The sequence below is a fragment of the Symphodus melops genome, assembly GCF_947650265.1.
Source record: "Symphodus melops genome assembly, chromosome: 17".
Taxonomy (NCBI): Eukaryota; Metazoa; Chordata; class Actinopteri; order Labriformes; family Labridae; genus Symphodus; species Symphodus melops.
The window spans coordinates 1,473,329-1,495,977 of NC_136707.1; the positions used below are offsets into that span (position 1 = coordinate 1,473,329).

The following is a 22,649-nucleotide window of genomic DNA, read 5'->3' on the forward strand; positions in this document are numbered from 1 at the left end:
TGACTTCTTAATTTGAGTTTCTTTTTGTTCATACGGTTATTTTATTTATAATTACAGAAATTCACTCAGATTTATTAAGACCAGTTTATTCTTTTCAGGTGACACACTTACAAACCACATGTCATCTACTTTATAGACAAATGTAAAAATAAATGTAAACATTTTAGTTGGTAACAGATCATAGAGTTTACTTTTAGTGTATTTAATTAATTTCTGCTCAGTGAATTTTTTTACTTTTTTTTTAAGTGTGATTCTTTATTTTAGTAGTTAAAGTTTGATAAGCGATTTCATAAAACAGCATAAACATTATATAACGACATGTGTGCAAAATCGACTGCATACTAAGATGGACAACACATACTGTTTACCTGTGACAGACGCTGACTGTCCGAGTCTGTCCGGCAGGGATCAGCTTTAAGAGCCTCTGCTAACCAAAACACACTTTTAACTTCATGATAAAACTTCAATTTCACAGAATCAAATAATAACTAAAAAAGAAAATGAGAGGATTTGAACCCATATTAGCATGATAATAAGTAGCAAGCACGTGTTTTCATTTGAAAGTTTGTCCCAGCTGATGCCACATAAGGAGGCAGAGCTCATGACCTGTGCTGCAGTCGGTCAGTAGATGGAGCTCTGAGTCTGTTCGGCTTCACTTTGAGGGAGGTGTTGTTCAAAAGCCTGGACGCACCCCACACCTCTCAGACCGTCACCCTGTCCGAATAGCCACAGTTCAGACTCTTCACTGAACCCTCGTGGTCCTTCACGGGGCTTTTTTTCAGGTCCACCTCAGTCGACTGAACATTTCAGTGTGGATGCAAACTTCCCGGGTTTCATGCAGTTCGGATCGGATGCATTTACTTTTAAGGAAAAGAAATGTAGTTTACCACCAAGAATGCTGTACACAAGTAACCAGATGATGTCACGTCACACGCAACTCCAAATCAAAAATCAAAGTCAAAGGTGGAACTTCAACACTTTGGTTGTGTGGCAACAGGATGCCAGTTGTAGCAGGTTAGAGTAGGAAATGTTTAATCAGTGATCTGGAGAGACAAATTAGGTTTCGAGTCCTTAAAGAATTATGAGTGGAAAATAAAAACGGTCCCTTCTTACTCAAACTCTCCTCCAGGCCTGTAAGATCCCTCCCGCCCTCTACGCTCTGCCAATGAAAGGCGTTTCATCAGAGTCAGAATCAGAATCAGGTTTTATTACCAAGTACATTTACACATACAAGGAACTTGTCTTGGTGTTTTGGTGCAAAAATAACAAGAACTTAAATAAAATGAAAAAATATAAGAAGCAAATTATTATTAGAATAATAGAAAAAACAACGTATGTAAACGGTGCAATAAAGTGCATGTAAGAAAATATAAGTGTAATCCAACCTTCACAACAGTCCCTTTGCACCTTTAAGAAAAAGCTAAAGACCCACCTACTACTTTATTAATGATGATGATGGTAAAGTCAATGGTTTTGTTTTTTAATGAAGATTTTAAAATGGTTTCCGTGCTGATAGGACAGGTTCATTGTTTTGGGGACATTTTATTAATGTAAAGTGCACTCGTGCAGAAAGACACATGTGCAGAAGAGAATCCCTCGCACTGCTTCAGACTAGACAGGGAGTGCGTCTCCAGGTGCCAGTTAAAGGATGTCATTTGACTTTAATGGCAACTATTGTACCCAATACAATTACAGCACAAGCAACGGCAACAGCAGCCAGTGAAAGATTGTCACTTTGGTTGTTGGATGTGTGGTGTGATCGGTTGCTCCTGCTTCGATCGATGATTTTGATGATCTCGATTCGATCAGGATCCCAGACGCAATCCTCCTCCAAACCGCTTCGCACCATTCCACATCTGGGTGGCATCCAGGCGGTGTCATAGACCTCACCATATCTGAAGTCATGCCAGGTTTTCTGACGTGGGTGGCCTTGATCCTGGATGGCGATCACTTTACCAATGTTGATCACAACCTTTATGACGACCTTGTCAGACTCAGGGTGACCAATGGGATAGCGGCTGGCTTTACCCAGGTCTCTGCTGAGGTAGACTCCCGGGCCGAGCATCCCGTCTGTCGAGCGACGAAAACCTGTGGTAATGATGGATCGAGCGGCCTTCCTGGTGGTGCCGTGATACATGACGTACCTTCTACCAGCTTCTGGCTGAGAGCGACCCAGTCGAGTGACGCCAGCTGGCAGATCATCATCATCATCTTCCTCAACCCACTGGATTGGCATGTTGGTCAGCATCCCTGTAAGGAAGAGGAATATTTGATCGATCAGTTTATTTATCACTGGAACATGGATCGACTCAGCAGCCTGAAGATCTGTGTACACATTCATGGATCAGTTTTTCAAAAGACGTGTAAACTGACGGCCAATGGAGAGGCCCGTTGTAAGTGAGGATTTGTGTTTATTTTGAGGGCTAACAGCTAAACAAGCTAAGATACTGTTGGGACCTTCCACGGCGGCAACATTATGTTGGGGTTTTATGATGTAACACTTAGTCGTCAAATTAAATTTAATAATTAAGTTTACTTTATTATTAATATAAATCAATAATTATTATTAAACTGAGTTTAATAAACCTCGGAGCTTCACTCTGTAAACAGGGAGCAACCAAAATATTACAAATATCAGTCTCAAAATTTGTTAATTATATACCAATATCATGAATAATTAATAATCTGTATTTAATTGAATGTGTGAAATCCGAACACAAAGCCCTTTCATCCAGCCTAAGTCACAATGCAAATACACAGTAATCACAAACAACTGCTCTTTAAATTATAACAGAATTTATTTAACAAAGAAACATCAAGTTAATCAATGAAACTCAATCAAACAAACAACTTTTATAAACTCAACTACAGGTAACAAACAAAAACAAACAAGCGTGGCACATGTGTGTGTGTGTGTGCGTGTTTCTGTGAGAGTGAGAGAGAGAGAGAGAGAGAGAGAGAGAGAGAGAGAGATCAAAATGGCAGCGTGACCACGCGTGGTCACGTGATGGCGGACACAGAACACAGGTCTCCTAACCTGGTCTATTGTCTAGAGATGGAGTCAAACTCTGTCTCTACCTGATCTACGTTTCTGCAGCGTCTGGAAAGCCACAGATCTCTATGTGTGTGCGTCTGCCGAAAGGTGCGTGTGTGCGTAAAGGGAGAGAGAGAGAGAGAGAGAGAGAAAAGAGCGCACCTCAGAAGCTCAATCGCAGCCTGGAACTCACGCACAACTCAGAGCATAGTTTACTTCACTACCAGAAGCCAGTGGCCGGATTTGTATCAGACGGCGTTCACACTAGTCTTTCTGATAATGAGTCTATTACCTGGTTATGACGCGAGAGTTCACCGAGAAATGCACGGGACGCAGCGGCCCAAATAAAGAAAACAAAAGAGGTTTTACTCTCATAAAACCTAAGACGCAGTGGTCAAACACCAAGCAAATATTATCACAGTTTCACAATAATAACTCAGTTATTAAACACACTCTCTATATCTAACTGCCCAGACCTAGCTAAGCCTCACTTGTAACCGTTTTGTCCGCGGTTGATGAAAGAAGAAAAGAGGTCCTTGGAACGGTCTTTAGCGTCTTCCTGCAGTTGTTTTGGTGATGGCGGCGCGTCCAATGGGTTGAGCAGGGCCCGTGGTGTCCTCCGTCGAGCGAGGTGATCTCCGTGGATGTCCTTTCTTTTACAGGACGGAACGAGACGTAATCCTTACGATCTCTCTCAATAGCGTTTTAATACGGGAGAAATAAGACGCTCTTCTTGGAGATGCGTTCAAATGGATGATCTGAGCTCGGAATTCAGGACGTCTGTACGCTTCAAGGCCTTGGGTTAGCTGCGCGCCAAAACTTTTAAACAAAGAGAATCGTGCTGTGTAACAGGAAGCAGAGTTGTATCCTCGGACGTCGCCAGACGACGTATGAAAGCGAGTGAACAATGGGGCCCGGCCGGTTTTATCCCTCCCAAACTTCACACCTATGTGTTAGGTGTGGCAAAGCTTTCTGGGAGTACGTGCAAGGCATGCTGGGATATAGAGTCTTTTGTCATGGTTCTCCAAAGGGACACAGCCTGAACTTTGTCATCCTGGCTGGACCCAACAATACATTTTGAAATTGGTATTTGCCGATCAATACGCACATTTGTGGATTTATTCACGCTTTTTTGGATCGGTGTATCATCAAATAGATTTGCCATGTTAATAGCTCCCTTGAGGACGGCCTGAGTCCAACCTGTCAGACCTGTGACTCTAGTCACTCCTCTCCGTCTCTCTATAATTATATCCACTGTCCTATCTCACAAGAAAGACATTAAAACCTGTCGTTTGAGATTTACTTTTTGTTCTCAGCTCCTGTGATAAATGTAGTGAATGAAATGTGTTTTTCATTCAGCAGCACTTTGAGAAATAGCTTGAAATAAAAAGTAAACAACAAATAAAAATGGCTGTGGGTTAATAGAGGAACAGATGGCATTGACATATCTGGAACAGCCCTCGCTCTGCTCATATTTATCAAACAGTCGACGTCACGTTCAGATTATTTTCCTGTGAACGTCTCAGGAATGAGCTGGATTTGGTTCACTTACCTCTCTGAGAGTTCCTCCTCGTCTTCTCTCTCGGACTTCCAGCAGCTCTTTAAACACGATGAGCTGAGAGGTGAGTTTATTTATATGAACTCTTTCACTTTCCAATTTGTTTATGATCATGTGAGCTGGTTTACACCCACGAAGAAACAAACTATGATGGTGTGTCTGTGTCTCTGTACTTACTTTGTGATATTTTTGCTTTTTTTAATGTGACTTTGTTGACGTTTTACTTTTTCGATATTTTCCAACTTTGCAGATATATAATATAATTTTATATTTTCTGTTCTTTTTGGATTATTTTGTGTGACTTTGTTGACGTTTTGACTTTACTTTCAGTGTCTTTGTGACCTTTGACCTTTGTGTGTGTGACTTCTTACTTTGACTTTCTTTTTGTTCATACGGTTATTTTATTCATAATTACAGAAATTCACTCAGATTTATGAAGACCAGTTTACCACATGTCATCTACTTTTTATACAAACGTAATAATAAATGTGAACATTTTAGTAACAGATCATAGAGTTTACTTTTAATGTATTTAATTAATTTCTGCTAAGTGAATTTTTTAACTTTAAAATACAAAAAAAAAGAACAAGAACCTTGAAGATGCGTTCAGGAACATGTTCCTAAGTACTAAGTGCAAAAAAAATAAATAAAAATCTTTCAGTATGAGTAGACATTGTCAGGGAAAGGACGGCACACTGGGATGTCATTTAGTCTCTGAGTACTAAGAAAAACACGAGTGCAGCGGCTCCAGCAGTGACTCCAACAGCGACTACAGCAGTGACTGCAGCAGCGACTCCAGCAGCGACTCCAGCAGTGACTCCAGCAGTGACTGCAGCAGTGACTGCAGCAGCGACTCCAGCAGCGACTCCAGCAGCGACTCCAGCAGTGACTCCAGCAGTGACTGCAGCAGCGACTCCAGCAGTGACTACAGCAGTGACTCCAGCAGTGACTCCAGCAGTGACTACAGCAGTGACTCCAGCAGTGACTCCAGCAGTGACTCCAGTGACTACAGCAGTAAATACAGCAGTGGTTACAGCAGTGACTCCAGCAGTGACTACAGCAGTGACTCCAGCAGTGACTCCAGTGACTACAGCAGTGACTCCAGCAGTGACTCCAGCAGTGACTCCAGTGACTACAGCAGTGACTCCAGCAGTGACTCCAACCATGACTCCAGTGTCTAACGCAATGAGTCCAGTAGTGACTCCAGCAGTGACTCCATCAGTGACTACAGCAGTGACTCCAGCAGTGACTCCAGCAGTGACTCCAGTGACTACAGCAGTGACTACAGCAGTGACTCCAGTGACTACAGCAGTGACTCCAGCAGTGACTACAGAAGCGACTCCAGCAGGGACTACAGAAGCGACTCCAGCAGTGACTACAGCAGCGACTCCAGTGACTACAGCAGCGACTCCAGCAGAGACTACAGCAGCGACTCCAGCAGTGACTACAGCAGCGACTCCAGTGACTACAGCAGCGACTCCAGTGACTCCAGCAGCGACTCCATCAGTGACTATAGCAGCGACTCCAGAAGTGACTACAGCAGCGACTCCAGCAGCAGCTTTGGCGAAAACATTGAATGCGCTGCTGAACATCTGGCGTGGCTCGATGATTTTGATGATCTCGATTTGATCAGGATCCCAGACGCAATCCTCCTCCAAACCGCTCGACACCATTCCACAATTGGGTGGCACCCAGGCCGTGTCATAGACCTCATTATAACTGGAGTCATGCCAGGTCTTCTGACGAGGTTGGCCTTGACGCCGGATGGCGATCACTCTACCCACGTTGACCATGACCTTTATGATGACCTTGTCAGACTCAAGGTGACGCATGGGATAGCGGCTGGCTTTCTCCAGGTCTCTGCTGAGGTAGACTCCCGGGCCAAGCATCCCGTCTTTAGACCGACGAAAACCTGTGGCCAGGATGGATTGAGCGTCCTTCCTGCTGGTGCCGTGATACATGACGTACTTTCTACCATTTTCTGGCTGAGAGCGACCCAGTCGAATGACGTCCGCTGGCAGATCATCATCATCATCATCCTCAACCCACTGGAACGGCATGTTGATGACTATCACTGTAAGGAAGAGGAATATTAGATTGATCGGTTTACATTTGATTTAAAGAAACTAAACATCAAATCACAAACTTCAAACACTATTTATGCTCATTGCCCTAAATTGCGCCCCGGGGACAAATAAAGTTTGTTGAATTGAATTGAATTGAATTAACCCATTCATTACCAGCTAAACTGTAAGGACTGAATGTTCTGGAAAAATCTGACACAGAAACACAACACTTGGAGTGAAAACCACGTGGTCATCAAAAACAATCTTAAAATGTTTAATTTCACATTTTTATCATACCTTCAGAGTGCAAAAAACCCCCCCAAAAAACTGACTTTAACGTGTTGTTGTGATTCATTCACACTGATTTATTTCCCATATTTTTGTGATTTAAGCAGATTTCTACCAGGCAGTTAGTTTGAATCCGTCTAGTTTTTGAGATTCAGTCGTTTCTGTAACTCTACTCTCACATTTTCCAAAACTTTTCTGAGCTTTAAGAACAACCAGACTCAAGAAGTAATGAGGCTGCAGAGCAAGGCAGGCGCTTCCTGCAAGGGTTTCCATTTACAGTAATTCACGCACATGCACATGTTAGCAAATATTTGGACTGACTGTGTTCAGCTGTGCAACATGCGAGAAAAGATAAAAGAGTTTTATTTTCTCTCTCTGACCTTGAGTGTGAGTGTGTGTGTGTGTGTGTGTGTGTGTGCATAGAGCAGCATGGGTTTGAGTTGGACCTGTGATTCATCGTGACTCCTCTCTCTCTCTCTCTCTCTCTCTCTCTCTCTCTAATTAAATCCCCTGTCCTATCTCACAAGAAAGACATTAAAAGCTGTCGTTTGATTATTTTCCTGTGAACGTCTCAGGAATGAGCTGGATTTGGTTCACTTACCTCTCTGAGAGTTCCTCCTCGTCTTCTTCGTCTTCGACTTCCTGCAGCTCTCTTTAAACACAATGAGCTGAGAGCTGAGTTTTAAGAGGAAGGCTCGAACTCTTTCACTTTCTATATGCCGTTATGGACGGTGATTTGGGTAAACAGATCAGCGACCTCAGGAAGCTTTTTTTTTTTTGTGTGGATATTCTCTTTCTCTGTCGTTACTGTCTGTTCTGTTTGGATTATTTTGTGTGACTTTGTTGACGTTTTGACTTTACTTTCAGTGTCTTTGTGACCTTTGACCTTTGTGTGTGACTTCTTACTTTGAGTTTCTTTTTGTTCATACGGTTATTTTATTCATAATTACAGAAATTCACTCAGATTTATTAAGACCAATTTATTCTTTTCAGGTGACACACTTACAAACCACATGTCATCTACTTTATAGACAAATGTAAAAATAAATGTGAACATTTTAGTTGGTAACAGATCATAGTTTACTTTTAGTGTATTTAATTCATTTCTGCTCAGTGAATTTTTTAACTTTTTTTTTAAGTGTGATTCTTTATTTTTAAAGTAGTTAAAGTTTGATAAGTGATTTCATAAAACAGCATAAACATTATATAACGACATGTGTGCAAAATCGACTGCATGCTAAGATGGACAACACATACTGTTTACCTGTGACAGACGCTGACTGTACAAGTCTGTCCGGCAGGGATCAGCTTTAAGAGCCTCTGCTAACCAAAACACACTTTTAACTTCATGATAAAACTTCAATTTCACAGAATCAAATAATAACTAAAAAGTAAACTTAGAGGATTTGAACCCAAATCCGCATGATAATAAGTAGCGAGCACGTGTTTTCATTTGAAAGTTTGTCCCAGCTGATGCCACATAAGGAGGCAGAGCTCATGACCTGTGCTGCAGTCGGTCAGTAGATGGAGCTCTGAGTCTGTTCGGCTTCACTTTGAGGGAGGTGTTGTTCAAAAGCCTGGATGCACTCCACACCTCTCAGACCGTCACCCTGTCCGAACAGCCACAGTTCAGACTCTTCACTGAACCCTCGTGGTCCTTCACGGGGCTTTTTTTCAGGTCCACCTCAGTCGACTGAACATTTCAGTGTGGATGCAAACTTCCCGGGTTTCATGCAGTTTGCATCGGATGCATTTACCTTTAAGGAAATGAAATGTAGTTTACCACCAAGAATGCTGTGCACAAGTAACCAGATGTCACGTCACACGCAACTCCAAATCAACACAAACGAGGATTAAAACAAAACCTCTCCCCGATTAAGTAGAAAGAGAAAGTGGAAATGAAAATACAAAAAGAACAAGAACCTTGAAGGTGCGTTCAGGAACATGTTCCTAAGAACTAAGTGCAAAAAAAAAAAACACACTGGGATGTCATTTAGTCTCTACTGAGATCTTGCTGACAACACGAGTGCAGCGACTCCAGCAGCTGTGGCGAGACCATCGAGTGCGCTGCTGAACGTCTGGCGTGGCTCGATGATTTTGATGATCTCAATTCGATCCGGATCCCAGACGCAATCCTAATCCAAACCGCTCGGCACCATTCCACAATTGGGTGGCACCCAGGCCGTGTCATAGACCTTTCCGTATTTGCGGTCATGCCAGGTCTTCTGACGAGGGTGGCCCTGACGATTGATGGCGATCACTCTCCCCACGTCGACCACGACCTTTATGATGACCTTGTCAGACTCAGGGTGACCAATGGGATAGCGGCTGGCTTTATCCAGCTTTCTGCTGAGGTAGACTCCCGGGCCGAGCATCCCGTCTTTAGACCGACGAAAACCTGTGGCCAGGATGGATCGAGCGGCCTTCCTGGTGGTGCCGTGATACATGACGTACTTTCTACCATTTTCTGGCTGAGAGCGACCCAGTCGAGTGACGCCCGCTGGCAGATCGCCATCATCCTCCTCCCACTGGAACGGCATGTTGATGACTATCACTGTAAGGAAGAGGAATATTTGATTGATCGGTTTACATTTGATTTAAAGAAACTAAACATCAAATCACAAACTTCAAACAGTCATTCAACGACTGACTTTAACACTATTTATGCTCATTGCCCTGAATTGCGCCCCGGGGACAAATAAAGTTCTTTTGAATTGAATTGAATTGAATTAACCCATTCATTACCAGCTAAACTGTAAGGACTGAATGTTCTGGAAAAATCTGACACAGAAACACAACACTTGGAGTGCAAACCACGTGGTCATCAAAAACAATATTAAAATGTTTAATTTCACATTTTTATCATACCTTCAGAGTGCAAAACAACAAAAAATACTGACTTTAACGTGTTGTTGTGATTTATTCACACTGATTTATTTCCCATATTTTTGTGATTTAAGCAGATTTCTACCAGGCAGTTAGTTTGAATCCGTCTAGTTTTTGAGATTCAGTCGTTTCTGTAACTCTACTCTCACATTTTTCTCCTCATTTTCCAAAACTTTTCTGAGCTTTAAGAACAACCAGACTCAAGAAGTAATGAGGCTGCAGAACCAGGCAGGCGCTTCCTGCAAGGGTTTCCATTTACAGTAATTCACGCACATGCACATATGGTAGCAAATATTTGGACTGACTGTGTTCAGCTGTGCAACATGCGAGCCAAGATAAAAAGTTCTCTGACCTTGAGTGTGTGTGTGTGTGTGTGTGTGTGTGTGCATAGAGCAGCATGGGTTTGAGTTGGACCTGTGACTCATAAGGACTCCTCTCTCTCTCTCTCTCTCTCTCTCTCTCTCTCTCTATAATTAAATCCACTGTCCTATCTCACAAGAAAGACATTAAAAGCTGTCGTTTGATTATTTTCCTGTGAACGTCTCAGGAATGAGCTGGATTTGGTTCACCTACCTCTCTGAGAGTTCCTCCTTGTCTTCTCTCTCGGACTTCCAGCAGCTCTTTAAACACGATGAGCTCAGAGGTGAGTTTATTTATATGAACTCTTTCACTTTCTACATCCTGTTATGGACGGTCATTTGGGTAAACAGATCAGCGACCTCAGGAAGCTTTTTTTTTGTGTGGATATTCTCTTTCTCTGTCGTTACTGTCTGTTCTGTTTGGATTATTCTGTCTGACTTTGTTGACGTTTTTGACTTTACTTTCAGTGTCTTTGTGACCTTTGTGTGTGACTTCTTACTTTGACTTTCTTTTTGTTCATACGGTTATTTTATTCATAATTACAGAAATTCACTCAGATTTATTAAGACCAATTTATTCTTTTCAGGTGACACACTTACAAACCACATGTCATCTACTTTTTATACAAACGTAAAAATAAATGAACATTTTAGTTGGTAACAGATCATAGAGTTTACTTTTAGTGTATTTAATTAATTTCTGCTCAGTGAATTTTTTTACTTTTTTTAAGTGTGATTCTTTATTTTTAAAGTAGTTAAAGTTTGACAAGCGATTTCATAAAACAGCATAAACAATATATAACGACATGTGTGCAAAATCGACTGCATGCTAAGATGGACAACACATACTGTTTACCTGTGACAGACGCTGACTGTACGAGTCTGTCCGGCAGGGATCAGCTTTAAGAGCCTCTGCTAACCAAAACACACTTTTAACTTCATGATAAAACTTCAATTTCACAGAATCAAATAATAACTAAAAAGTAAACTTAGAGGATTTGAACCCAAATCCGCATGATAATAAGTAGCGAGCACGTGTTTTCATTTGAAAGTTTGTCCCAGCTGATGACACATAAGGAGGCAGAGCTCATGACCTGTGCTGCAGTCGGTCAGTAGATGGAGCTCTGAGTCTGTTCGGCTTCACTTTGAGGGAGGTGTTGTTCAAAGGCCTGGATGCACCCCACACCTCTCAGACCGTCACCCTGTCCGAACAGCCACAGTTCAGACTCTTCACTGAACCCTCGTGGTCCTTCACGGGGCTTTTTTTCAGGTCCACCTCAGTCGACTGAACATTTCAGTGTGGATGCAAACTTCCCGGGTTTCATGCAGTTCGCATCGGATGCATTTACCTTTAAGGAAATGAAATGTAGTTTACCACCAAGAATGCTGTGAACAAGTAACCAGATGTCACGTCACGTGCAACTCCAAATCAACACAAACGAGGATTAAAACAAAACCTCTCCCCGATTAAGTAGAAAGAGAAAGTGGAAATGAAAATGAAAATACAAAAAAAAAGAACAAGAACCTTGAAGGTGCGTTCAGGAACATGTTCCTAAGTACTAAGTGCAATAAAAATAAAAATCAATCCTTCAGTATGAGTAGACATTGTCAGGGAAAGGACGGCACACTGGGATGTCATTTAGTCTCTACTGAGAACTGCTAACAACACGAGTGCAGCGACTCCAGCAGCTGTGGCGAGAACATCGATTGCGCTGCTGGACGTCTGGCGTGGCTTGATGATTTTGATGATCTCGATTCGATCCGGATCCCAGACGCAATCCTCCTCCAAACCGCTCGGCACCATTCCACAATTGGGTGGCACCCAGGCCGTGTCATAGACCTTCCCGTATTTGCGGTCATGCCAGGTCTTCTGACGAGGGTGGCCCTGACGATTGATGGCGATCACTCTCCCCACGTCGACCACAACCTTTATGATGACCTTGTCAGACTCAGGGTGATGCATGGGATAGCGGCTGGCTTTATTCAGGTCTCTGCTGAGGTAGACTCCCGGGCCGAGCATCCCGTCTTTAGACCGACGAAAACCTGTGGCGTTGATGGATCGAGCGGCCTGCCTGGTGGTGCCGTGATACATGACGTACTTTCTACCATTTTCTGGCTGAGAGCGACCCAGTCGAGTGACGCCAGCTGGCAGATCGCCATCATCCTCCTCCCACTGGAACGGCATGTTGATGACTATCACTGTAAGGAAGAGGAATATTTGATTGATCGGTTTACATTTGATTTAAAGAAACTAAACATCAAATCACAAACTTCAAACAGTCATTCAACGACTGACTTTAACACTATTTATGCTCATTGCCCTAAATTGCGCCCCGGGGACAAATAAAGTTCTTTTGAATTGAATTGAATTGAATTAACCCATTCATTACCAGCTAAACTGTAAGGACTGAATGTTCTGGAAAAATCTGACACAGAAACACAACACTTGGAGTGCAAACCACGTGGTCATCAAAAACAATATTAAAATGTTTAATTTCACATTTTTATCATACCTTCAGAGTGAAAAACAACAAAAATACTGACTTTAACGTGTTGTTGTGATTCATTCACACTGATTTATTTCCCATATTTTTGTGATTTAAGCAGATTTCTACCAGGCAGTTAGTTTGAATCCGTCTAGTTTTTGAGATTCAGTCGTTTCTGTAACTCTACTCTCACATTTTTCTCCTCATTTTCCAAAACTTTTCTGAGCTTTAAGAACAACCAGACTCAAGAAGTAATGAGGCTGCAGAACCAGGCAGGCGCTTCCTGCAAGGGTTTCCATTTACAGTAATTCACGCACACGCACACACACACACACACATATGGTAGCAAATATTTGGACTGACTGTGTTCAGCTGTGCAACATGCGAGCCAAGATAAAAAGTTCTCTGACCTTGAGTGTGTGTGTGTGTGTGTGTGTGTGTGTGCATAGAGCAGCATGGGTTTGAGTTGGACCTGTGACTCATAAGGACTCCTCTCTCTCTCTCTCTCTCTCTCTCTCTCTCTCTCTAATTAAATCCACTGTCCTATCTCACAAGAAAGACATTAAAAGCTGTCGTTTGATTATTTTCCTGTGAACGTCTCAGGAATGAGCTGGATTTGGTTCACCTACCTCTCTGAGAGTTCCTCCTTGTCTTCTCTCTCGGACTTCCAGCAGCTCTTTAAACACGATGAGCTCAGAGGTGAGTTTATTTATATGAACTCTTTCACTTTCTATATGCCGTTATGGGCGGTCATTTGGGTAAACAGATCAGCGACCTCAGGAAGCTTTTTTTTTTTGTGTGGATATTCTCTTTCTCTGTCGTTACTGTCTGTTCTGTTTGGATTATTCTGTCTGACTTTGTTGACGTTTTTGACTTTACTTTCAGTGTCTTTGTGACCTTTGACCTTTGTGTGTGACTTCTTAATTTGAGTTTCTTTTTGTTCATACGGTTATTTTATTCATAATTACAGAAATTCACTCAGATTTATTAAGACCAATTTATTCTTTTCAGGTGACACACTTACAAACCACATGTCATCTACTTTATAGACAAATGTAAAAATAAATGTGAACATTTTAGTTGGTAACAGATCATAGAGTTTACTTTTAGTGTATTTAATTCATTTCTGCTCAGTGAATTTTTTTACTTTTTTTTTAAGTGTGATTCTTTATTTTTAAAGTAGTTAAAGTTTGATAAGTGATTTCATAAAACAGCATAAACATTATATAACGACATGTGTGCAAAATCGACTGCATACTAAGATGGACAACACATACTGTTTACCTGTGACAGACGCTGACTGTACGAGTCTGTCCGGCAGGGATCAGCTTTAAGAGCCTCTGCTAACCAAAACACACTTTTAACTTCATGATAAAACTTCAATTTCACAGAATCAAATAATAACTAAAAAGTAAACTTAGAGGATTTGAACCCAAATCCGCATGATAATAAGTAGCGAGCACGTGTTTTCATTTGAAAGTTTGTCCCAGCTGATGACACATAAGGAGGCAGAGCTCATGACCTGTGCTGCAGTCGGTCAGTAGATGGAGCTCTGAGTCTGTTCGGCTTCACTTTGAGGGAGGTGTTGTTCAAAAGCCTGGACGCACCCCACACCTCTCAGACCGTCACCCTGTCCGAATAGCCACAGTTCAGACTCTTCACTGAACCCTCGTGGTCCTTCACGGGGCTTTTTTTCAGGTCCACCTCAGTCGACTGAACATTTCAGTGTGGATGCAAACTTCCCGGGTTTCATGCAGTTTGCATCGGATGCATTTACCTTTAAGGAAATGAAATGTAGTTTACCACCAAGAATGATGTGCACAAGTAACCAGATGTCACGTCACGTGCAACTCCAAATCAACACAAACGAGGACTAAAACAAAACCTCTCCCCGATTAAGTAGAAAGAGAAAGTGGAAATGAAAATGAAAATACAAAAAAAAAGAACAAGAACCTTGAAGGTGCGTTCAGGAACATGTTCCTAAGTACTAAGTGCAATAAAAATAAAAATCAATCCTTCAGTATGAGTAGACATTGTCAGGGAAAGGACGGCACACTGGGATGTCATTTAGTCTCTACTGAGAACTGCTAACAACACGAGTGCAGCGACTCCAACAACTGTGAGAACATCGATTGCGCTGCTGGACGTCTGGCGTGGCTTGATGATTTTGATGATCTCGATTCGATCAGGATCCCAGACGCAATCCTCCTCCAAACCGCTCGGCACCATTCCACAATTGGGTGGCACCCAGGCCGTGTCATAGACCTTCCCGTATTTGCGGTCATGCCAGGTCTTCTGACGAGGGTGGCCCTGACGATTGATGGCGATCACTCTCCCCACGTCGACCACAACCTTTATGATGACCTTGTCAGACTCAGGGTGATGCATGGGATAGCGGCTGGCTTTATTCAGGTCTCTGCTCAGGTAGACTCCCGGGCCGAGCATCCCGTCTTTAGACCGACGAAAACCTGTGGCGTTGATGGATCGAGCGGCCTGCCTGGTGGTGCCGTGATACATGACGTACTTTCTACCATTTTCTGGCTGAGAGCGACCCAGTCGAGTGACGCCAGCTGGCAGATCGCCATCATCCTCCTCCCACTGGAACGGCATGTTGATGACTATCACTGTAAGGAAGAGGAATATTTGATTGATCGGTTTACATTTGATTTAAAGAAACTAAACATCAAATCACAAACTTCAAACAGTCATTCAACGACTGACTTTAACACTATTTATGCTCATTGCCCTGAATTTGCGCCCCGGGGACAAATAAAGTTCTTTTGAATTGAATTGAATTGAATTAACCCATTCATTACCAGCTAAACTGTAAGGACTGAATGTTCTGGAAAAATCTGACACAGAAACACAACACTTGGAGTGCAAACCACGTGGTCATCAAAAACAATATTAAAATGTTTAATTTCACATTTTTATCATACCTTCAGAGTGAAAAACAACAAAAATACTGACTTTAACGTGTTGTTGTGATTTATTCACACTGATTTATTTCCCATATTTTTGTGATTTAAGCAGATTTCTACCAGGCAGTTAGTTTGAATCCGTCTAGTTTTTGAGATTCAGTCGTTTCTGTAACTCTACTCTCACATTTTCCAAAACTTTTCTGAGCTTTAAGAACAACCAGACTCAAGAAGTAATGAGGCTGCAGAACCAGGCAGGCGCTTCCTGCAAGGGTTTCCATTTACAGTAATTCACGCACACGCACACACACACACACACACACATATGGTAGCAAATATTTGGACTGACTGTGTTCAGCTGTGCAACATGCGAGCCAAGATAAAAAGTTCTCTGACCTTGAGTGTGTGTGTGTGTGTGTGTGTGTGTGTGCATAGAGCAGCATGGGTTTGAGTTGGACCTGTGACTCATAAGGACTCCTCTCTCTCTCTCTCTCTCTCTCTCTCTCTCTCTCTCTCTATAATTAAATCCACTGTCCTATCTCACAAGAAAGACATTAAAAGCTGTCGTTTGATTATTTTCCTGTGAACGTCTCAGGAATGAGCTGGATTTGGTTCACCTACCTCTCTGAGAGTTCCTCCTCGTCTTCTCTCTCGGACTTCCAGCAGCTCTTTAAACACGATGAGCTCAGAGGTGAGTTTATTTATATGAACTCTTTCACTTTCTACATCCCGTTATGGGCGGTCATTTGGGTAAACAGATCAGCGACCTCAGGAAGCTTTTTTTTTTTTGTGGATATTCTCTTTCTCTGTCGTTACTGTCTGTTCTGTTTGGATTATTCTGTCTGACTTTGTTGACGTTTTTGACTTTACTTTCAGTGTCTTTGTGACCTTTGACCTTTGTGTGTGACTTCTTAATTTGAGTTTCTTTTTGTTCATACGGTTATTTTATTCATAATTACAGAAATTCACTCAGATTTATTAAGACCAATTTATTCATTTCAGGTGACACACTTACAAACCACATGTCATCTACTTTATAGACAAACATAAAAATAAATGTAAACATTTTAGTTGGTAACAGATCATAGAGTTTACTTTTAGTGTATTTAATTCATTTCTGCTCAGTGAATTTTTTTACTTTTTTTTTAAGTGTGATTCTTTATTTTAGTAGTTAAAGTTTGATAAGCGATTTCATAAAACAGCATAAACATTATATAACGACATGTGTGCAAAATCGACTGCATGCTAAGATGGACAACACATACTGTTTACCTGTGACAGACGCTGACTGTACGAGTCTGTCCGGCAGGGATCAGCTTTAAGAGCCTCTGCTAACCAAAACACACATTAAACTTCATGATAAAACTTCAATTTCACAGAATCAAATAATAACTAAAAAAGAAAATGAGAGGATTTGAACCCATATTAGCATGATAATAAGTAGCGAGCACGTGTTTTCATTTGAAAGTTTGTCCCAGCTGATGACACATAAGGAGGCAGAGCTCATGATCTGTGCTGCAGTCGGTCAGTAGATGGAGCTCTGAGTCTGTTCGGCTTCACTTTGAGGGAGGTGTTGTTCAAAAGCCTGGACGCACCCCACACCTCTCAGACCGTCACCCTGTCCGAACAGCCACAGTTCAGACTCTTCACTGAACCCTCGCGGTCCTTCACGGGGCTTTTTTTCAGGTCCACCTCAGTCGACTGAACATTTCAGTGTGGATGCAAACTTCCCGGGTTTCATGCAGTTCGGATCGGATGCATTTACTTTTAAGGAAAAGAAATGTAGTTTACCACCAAGAATGCTGTGCACAAGTAACCGGATGATGTCACGTCACACGCAACTCCAAATCAAAAATCAAAGTCAAAGGTGGAACTTCAACACTTTGGTTGTGTGGCAACAGGATGCCAGTTGTAGCAGGTTAGAGTAGGAAATGTTTAATCAGTGATCTGGAGAGACAAATTAGGTTTCGAGTCCTTAAAGAATTATGAGTGGAAAATAAAAACGGTCCCTTCTTACTCAAACTCTCCTCCAGGCCTGTAAGATCCCTCCCGCCCTCTACGCTCTGCCAATGAAAGGCGTTTCATCAGAGTCAGAATCAGAATCAGGTTTTATTACCAAGTACATTTACACGTACAAGGAACTTGTCTTGGTGTTTTGGTGCAAAAATAACAAGAACTTAAATAAAATGAAAAAATATAAGAAGCAAATTATTATTAGAATAATAGAAAAAACAACGTATGTAAACGGTGCAATAAAGTGCATGTAAGAAAATATAAGTGTAATCCAACCTTCACAACAGTCCCTTTGCACCTTTAAGAAAAAGCTAAAGACCCACCTACTACTTTATTAATGATGATGATGATGGTAAAGTCAATGGTTTTGTTTTTTAATGAAGATTTTAAAATGGTTTCCGTGCTGATAAGACAGGTTCATTGTTTTGTAGAATTGGGGACATTTTATTAATGTAAAGTGCACTCGTGCAGAAAGACACATGTGCAGAAGAGAATCCCTCGCACTGCTTCAGACTAGACAGGGAGTGCGTCTCCAGGTGCCTGTTAAAGGATGTCATTTGACTTTAATGGCAACTATTGTACCCAATACAATTACAGCACAAGCAACGGCAACAGCAGCCAGTAAAAGATTGTCACTTTGGTTGTTGGATGTGTGGTGTGATCGGTTGCTCCTGCTTCGATCGATGATTTTGATGATCTCGATTCGATCAGGATCCCAGACGCAATCCTCCTCCAAACCGCTTCGCACCATTCCACATCTGGGTGGCATCCAGGCGGTGTCATAGACCTCACCATATCTGAAGTCATGCCAGGTTTTCTGACGTGGGTGGCCTTGATCCTGGATGGCGATCACTTTACCAATGTTGATCACAACCTTTATGACGACCTTGTCAGACTCAGGGTGACCAATGGGATAGCGGCTGGCTTTACCCAGGTCTCTGCTGAGGTAGACTCCCGGGCCGAGCATCCCGTCTGTCGAGCGACGAAAACCTGTGGTAATGATGGATTGAGCGTCCTTCCTGGTGGTGCCGTGATACATGACGTACCTTCTACCAGCTTCTGGCTGAGAGCGACCCAGTCGAGTGACGCCAGCTGGCAGATCATCATCATCATCTTCCTCAACCCACTGGATTGGCATGTTGGTCAGCATCCCTGTAAGGAAGAGGAATATTTGATCGATCAGTTTATTTATCACTGGAACATGGATCGACTCAGCAGCCTGAAGATCTGTGTACACATTCATGGATCAGTTTTTCAAAAGACGTGTAAACTGACGGCCAATGGAGAGGCCCGTTGTAAGTGAGGATTTGTGTTTATTTTGAGGGCTAACAGCTAAACAAGCTAAGATACTGTTGGGACCTTCCACGGCGGCAACATTATGTTGGGGTTTTATGATGTAACACTTAGTCGTCAAATTAAATTTAATAATTAAGTTTACTTTATTATTAATATAAATCAATAATTATTATTAAACTGAGTTTAATAAACCTCGGAGCTTCACTCTGTAAACAGGGAGCAACCAAAATATTACAAATATCAGTCTCAAAATTTGTTAATTATATACCAATATCATGAATAATTAATAATCTGTATTTAATTGAATGTGTGAAATCCGAACACAAAGCCCTTTCATCCAGCCTAAGTCACAATGCAAATACACAGTAATCACAAACAACTGCTCTTTAAATTATAACAGAATTTATTTAACAAAGAAACATCAAGTTAATCAATGAAACTCAATCAAACAAACAACTTTTATAAACTCAACTACAGGTAACAAACAAAAACAAACAAGCGTGGCACATGTGTGTGTGTGTGTGCGTGTTTCTGTGAGAGTGAGAGAGAGAGAGAGAGAGAGAGAGAGAGAGAGAGAGATCAAAATGGCAGCGTGACCACGCGTGGTCACGTGATGGCGGACACAGAACACAGGTCTCCTAACCTGGTCTATTGTCTAGAGATGGAGTCAAACTCTGTCTCTACCTGATCTACGTTTCTGCAGCGTCTGGAAAGCCACAGATCTCTATGTGTGTGCGTCTGCCGAAAGGTGCGCGTGTGTAACGAGAGAGAGAGAGAGAGAAACGAGAACGCACCTCAGAAGCTCAATCTCAGCCTGGAACTCACGCACAACTCAGAGCATTGTTTACTGCACTACCAGAAGCCAGCGGCCGGATTTGTATCAGACGGCGTTCACACTAGTCTTTCTGATAATGAGTCTATTACCCGGTTATGACGCGAGAGTTCACCGAGAAATGCACGGGACGCAGCGGCACAAATAAAGAAAACAAAAGAGGTTTTACTCTCATAAAACCTAAGACACAGTGGTCAAACACCAAGCAAATATTATCACAGTTTCACAATAATAACTCAGTTATTAAACACACTCTCTATACCTAACTGCCCAGACCTAGCTAAGCCTCACTTGTAACCGTTTTGTCCGCGGTTGATGAAAGAAGAAAAGGTCCTTGGAACGGTCTTTAGCGTCTTCCTGCAGTTGTTTGGTGATGGCGGCGCATCCAAGGGGTTGAGCAGGGGCCGCGGTGTCCTCCGTCGAGCGAGGTGATCTCCGTGGATGTCCTTTCTTTTACAGGACGGAACGAGACGTAATCCTTACGATCTCTCTCAATACCGTTTTAATACGGGAGAAATAAGACGCTCTTCTTGGAGATGCGTTCAAATGGATGATCTGAGCTCGGAATTCAGGACGTCTGTACGCTTCAAGGCCTTGGGTTAGCTGCGCGCCAAAACTTTTAAACAAAGAGAAGCGTGCTGTGTAACAGGAAGCAGAGTTGTATCCTCGGACGTCGCCAGACGACGTATGAAAGAGAGTGAACAATGGGGCCCGGCCGGTTTTATCCCTCCCAAACTTCACACCTATGTGTTAGGTGTGGCAAAGCTTTCTGGGAGTACGTGCAAGGCATGCTGGGATAAAGAGTCTTTTGTCATGGTTCTCCAAAGGGACACAGCCTGAACTTTGTCATCCTGGCTGGACCCAACAATACATTTTGAAATTGGTATTTGCCGATCAGTACGCACATTTGTGGATGTATTCACGCTTTTTTGGATCGGTGAATCATCAAATAGATTTGCCATGTTAATAGCTCCCTTGAGGACGGCCTGAGTCCAACCTGTCAGACCTGTGACTCTAGTCACTCCTCTCCGTCTCTCTATAATTATATCCACTGTCCTATCTCACAAGAAAGACATTAAAACCTGTCGTTTGAGATTTACTTTTTGTTCTCAGCTCCTGTGATAAATGTAGTGAATGAAATGTGTTTTTCATTCAGTAGCACTTTGAGAAATAGCTTGAAATAAAAAGTAAACAACAAATAAAAATGGCTGTGGGTTAATAGAGGAACAGATGGCGTTGACATATCTGGAACAGCCCTCGCTCTGCTCATATTTATCAAACAGTCGACGTCACGTTCAGATTATTTTCCTGTGAACGTCTCAGGAATGAGCTGGATTTGGTTCACTTACCTCTCTGAGAGTTCCTCCTCGTCTTCTCTCTCGGACTTCCTGCAGCTCTTTGAACATGATGCGCTCAGAGGTGAGTTTATTTATATGAACTCTTTCACTTTGCATACCTTTTGTTTATGATCATGTGAGCTGGTTTACACCCAGTAAGAAACTAATTATGATGGTGTGTCTGTGTCTCTGTACTTACTTTGTGATATTTTTGCTTTTTTTATTGTGACTTTGTTGACGTTTTATTTTTTTGATATTTTCCAACTTTGCAACTTTACGTTTTGACTTTACTTTCAGTGTCTTTGTGACCTTTGACCTTTGTGTGTGACTTCTTACTTTGACTTTCTTTTTGTTTATACGGTTATTTTATTTATAATGACAGAAATTCACTCAGATTTATTAAGACCAATTTATTCTTTTCAGGTGACACACTTACAAACCACATGTCATCTACTTTATAGACAAATGTAAAAATACATTTGTACGTAGAATTTAATTGGTTACAGATCACAGAGCTCACTTGTAGCCATGTGCATCACGTCCAGAGGAGGGTTGGACAGGGAGTGGTTTGATGGTACCCATGATCTGGATTCGATTTGGATCCCAGACACAATTCTCCTCCAAACCACTTGGCACCATTCCACAATTAGGTGGCACCCAGGCGGTGTCGTATCCGAAGTCATGCCAGGTCTTCTGACGTGGGTGGCCTTGATATTTGATTACGATCACTTTGCCCACATTGACCTGAACCCTAATGACCACCCTGTCGCTCTCTGGATGGTTGATGGGATAGCGGCTGGCTTTCTCCAGATCTTTGCTGAGGTAGACTCCCGGGCCGAGCATCCCGCCTGCAGACTGATGAAAACCTGCGGCCTGGATGGACTGAGCAGCCTGACTGGATGTGCCGTGGTACATGACGTAGGTTTTACGACTGTTCGGCTCAGGCAGGTCCAGCCGGCTCGCCCCCTCAGGCACGCTAAAGTCATCTTCAGCCCACTGAACGTTGGCTCCAGCAGCACTGTAGAAAAGATAAATATCTGTGTTAAAGGATTAGCTTAATGGGGTCATGAGTATGTCACAAGGTCAGACCCAGAGAAAGACATTGCTAGGAACAGGAATCCCTTTGGACCAAGTCCTACCTTCGTTTTGTTGAATTTAAACACTAACATCAGCATGCTAACATGATCAATGTAATGCTAAGATGCTAAAGATGAACTTATAATTGTTGATACATTCATCATCTTGGTTTTGTAACTTCTCTGCATGATAGTGAATACTGAAATGGACCCCCATCCATCTATAAAAGCCTGAAAATGAAGCAGCACTCACTTGCCGGCACATCCTCCAAATGATTCTTGTAGGACACAGCGTGGCTCGATAACTTTGAGAACCTGGATTCGATTTGGATCCCAGACACAATCCTCCTCCAAACCGCTCTTCACCATTCCACAATTGGGTGGTGCCGTGGTACATGACGTACTTTTTACCAGTGACCGGCTCAGGCAGGTCCAGCCGGCAGACGCCATCAGGCATAACGAATTCATCTTCAACCCAACGGTACGACATGATTCTGTAT

The 22,649-nt window shown here is 42.3% G+C and overlaps 5 protein-coding genes across 6 annotated transcripts; all 5 read right to left on the reverse strand.

The window, feature by feature from the left end:
* Positions 1–5,095: 5,095 nt before the first annotated feature.
* Positions 5,096–7,629, reverse strand: LOC306838263 (uncharacterized protein). Its single transcript, XM_079366357.1, has 2 exons — positions 7,548–7,629; positions 5,096–6,666 (listed from the first exon to the last, which is right to left on the reverse strand). The coding sequence occupies exon 2, from the start codon at positions 6,650–6,652 to the stop codon at positions 5,300–5,302; it is 1,353 nt and encodes a 450-aa protein (XP_079222483.1). The 5' UTR covers positions 6,653–6,666; positions 7,548–7,629; the 3' UTR covers positions 5,096–5,299.
* A 277-nt stretch (positions 7,630–7,906) lies between these two features.
* LOC306838265 (uncharacterized protein) lies at positions 7,907–10,480 on the reverse strand. The gene is made up of 2 exons (XM_079366360.1): positions 10,406–10,480; positions 7,907–9,500 (listed from the first exon to the last, which is right to left on the reverse strand). Exon 2 carries the CDS (start codon positions 9,484–9,486, stop codon positions 9,082–9,084), a length of 405 nt encoding a protein of 134 aa, XP_079222486.1. The 5' UTR covers positions 9,487–9,500; positions 10,406–10,480; the 3' UTR covers positions 7,907–9,081.
* A 222-nt stretch (positions 10,481–10,702) lies between these two features.
* LOC306838639 (uncharacterized protein) lies at positions 10,703–13,382 on the reverse strand. The gene is made up of 2 exons (XM_079366944.1): positions 13,307–13,382; positions 10,703–12,390 (listed from the first exon to the last, which is right to left on the reverse strand). The coding sequence occupies exon 2, from the start codon at positions 12,374–12,376 to the stop codon at positions 11,831–11,833; it is 546 nt and encodes a 181-aa protein (XP_079223070.1). The 5' UTR covers positions 12,377–12,390; positions 13,307–13,382; the 3' UTR covers positions 10,703–11,830.
* Positions 13,383–13,655: 273 nt separating this feature from the next.
* LOC306838264 (uncharacterized protein) lies at positions 13,656–21,159 on the reverse strand. Of its 2 annotated transcripts, none has more exons than XM_079366359.1 (2): positions 21,086–21,159; positions 13,656–15,301 (listed from the first exon to the last, which is right to left on the reverse strand). In XM_079366359.1, exon 2 carries the CDS (start codon positions 15,285–15,287, stop codon positions 14,745–14,747), a length of 543 nt encoding a protein of 180 aa, XP_079222485.1. In that variant the 5' UTR covers positions 15,288–15,301; positions 21,086–21,159; the 3' UTR covers positions 13,656–14,744. The 2 variants fall into 2 exon arrangements, with proteins under 2 accessions (XP_079222485.1, XP_079222484.1); XM_079366358.1 differs by lacking the exon at positions 21,086–21,159 and adding an exon at positions 16,217–16,336.
* On the reverse strand, positions 18,162–22,527 carry LOC306837675 (uncharacterized protein; the record flags this gene model as incomplete). Its single annotated transcript, XM_079365419.1, has 4 exons — positions 22,403–22,527; positions 21,594–22,091; positions 20,734–20,792; positions 18,162–18,760 (listed from the first exon to the last, which is right to left on the reverse strand). The coding sequence occupies exons 1-4, from the start codon at positions 22,516–22,518 to the stop codon at positions 18,162–18,164; spliced, it is 1,272 nt and encodes a 423-aa protein (XP_079221545.1). The 5' UTR covers positions 22,519–22,527.
* Positions 22,528–22,649: the final 122 nt, after the last annotated feature.

Coding starts and splice junctions, on each gene's coding strand:
- LOC306838263 (XM_079366357.1), bottom strand. CDS start 6,652: ATGCCGTTCCAGTGGGTTGAGGATGATGATGATGATGATCTGCCAGCG.
- LOC306838265 (XM_079366360.1), bottom strand. CDS start 9,486: ATGCCGTTCCAGTGGGAGGAGGATGATGGCGATCTGCCAGCGGGCGTC.
- LOC306838639 (XM_079366944.1), bottom strand. CDS start 12,376: ATGCCGTTCCAGTGGGAGGAGGATGATGGCGATCTGCCAGCTGGCGTC.
- LOC306838264 (XM_079366359.1), bottom strand. CDS start 15,287: ATGCCGTTCCAGTGGGAGGAGGATGATGGCGATCTGCCAGCTGGCGTC.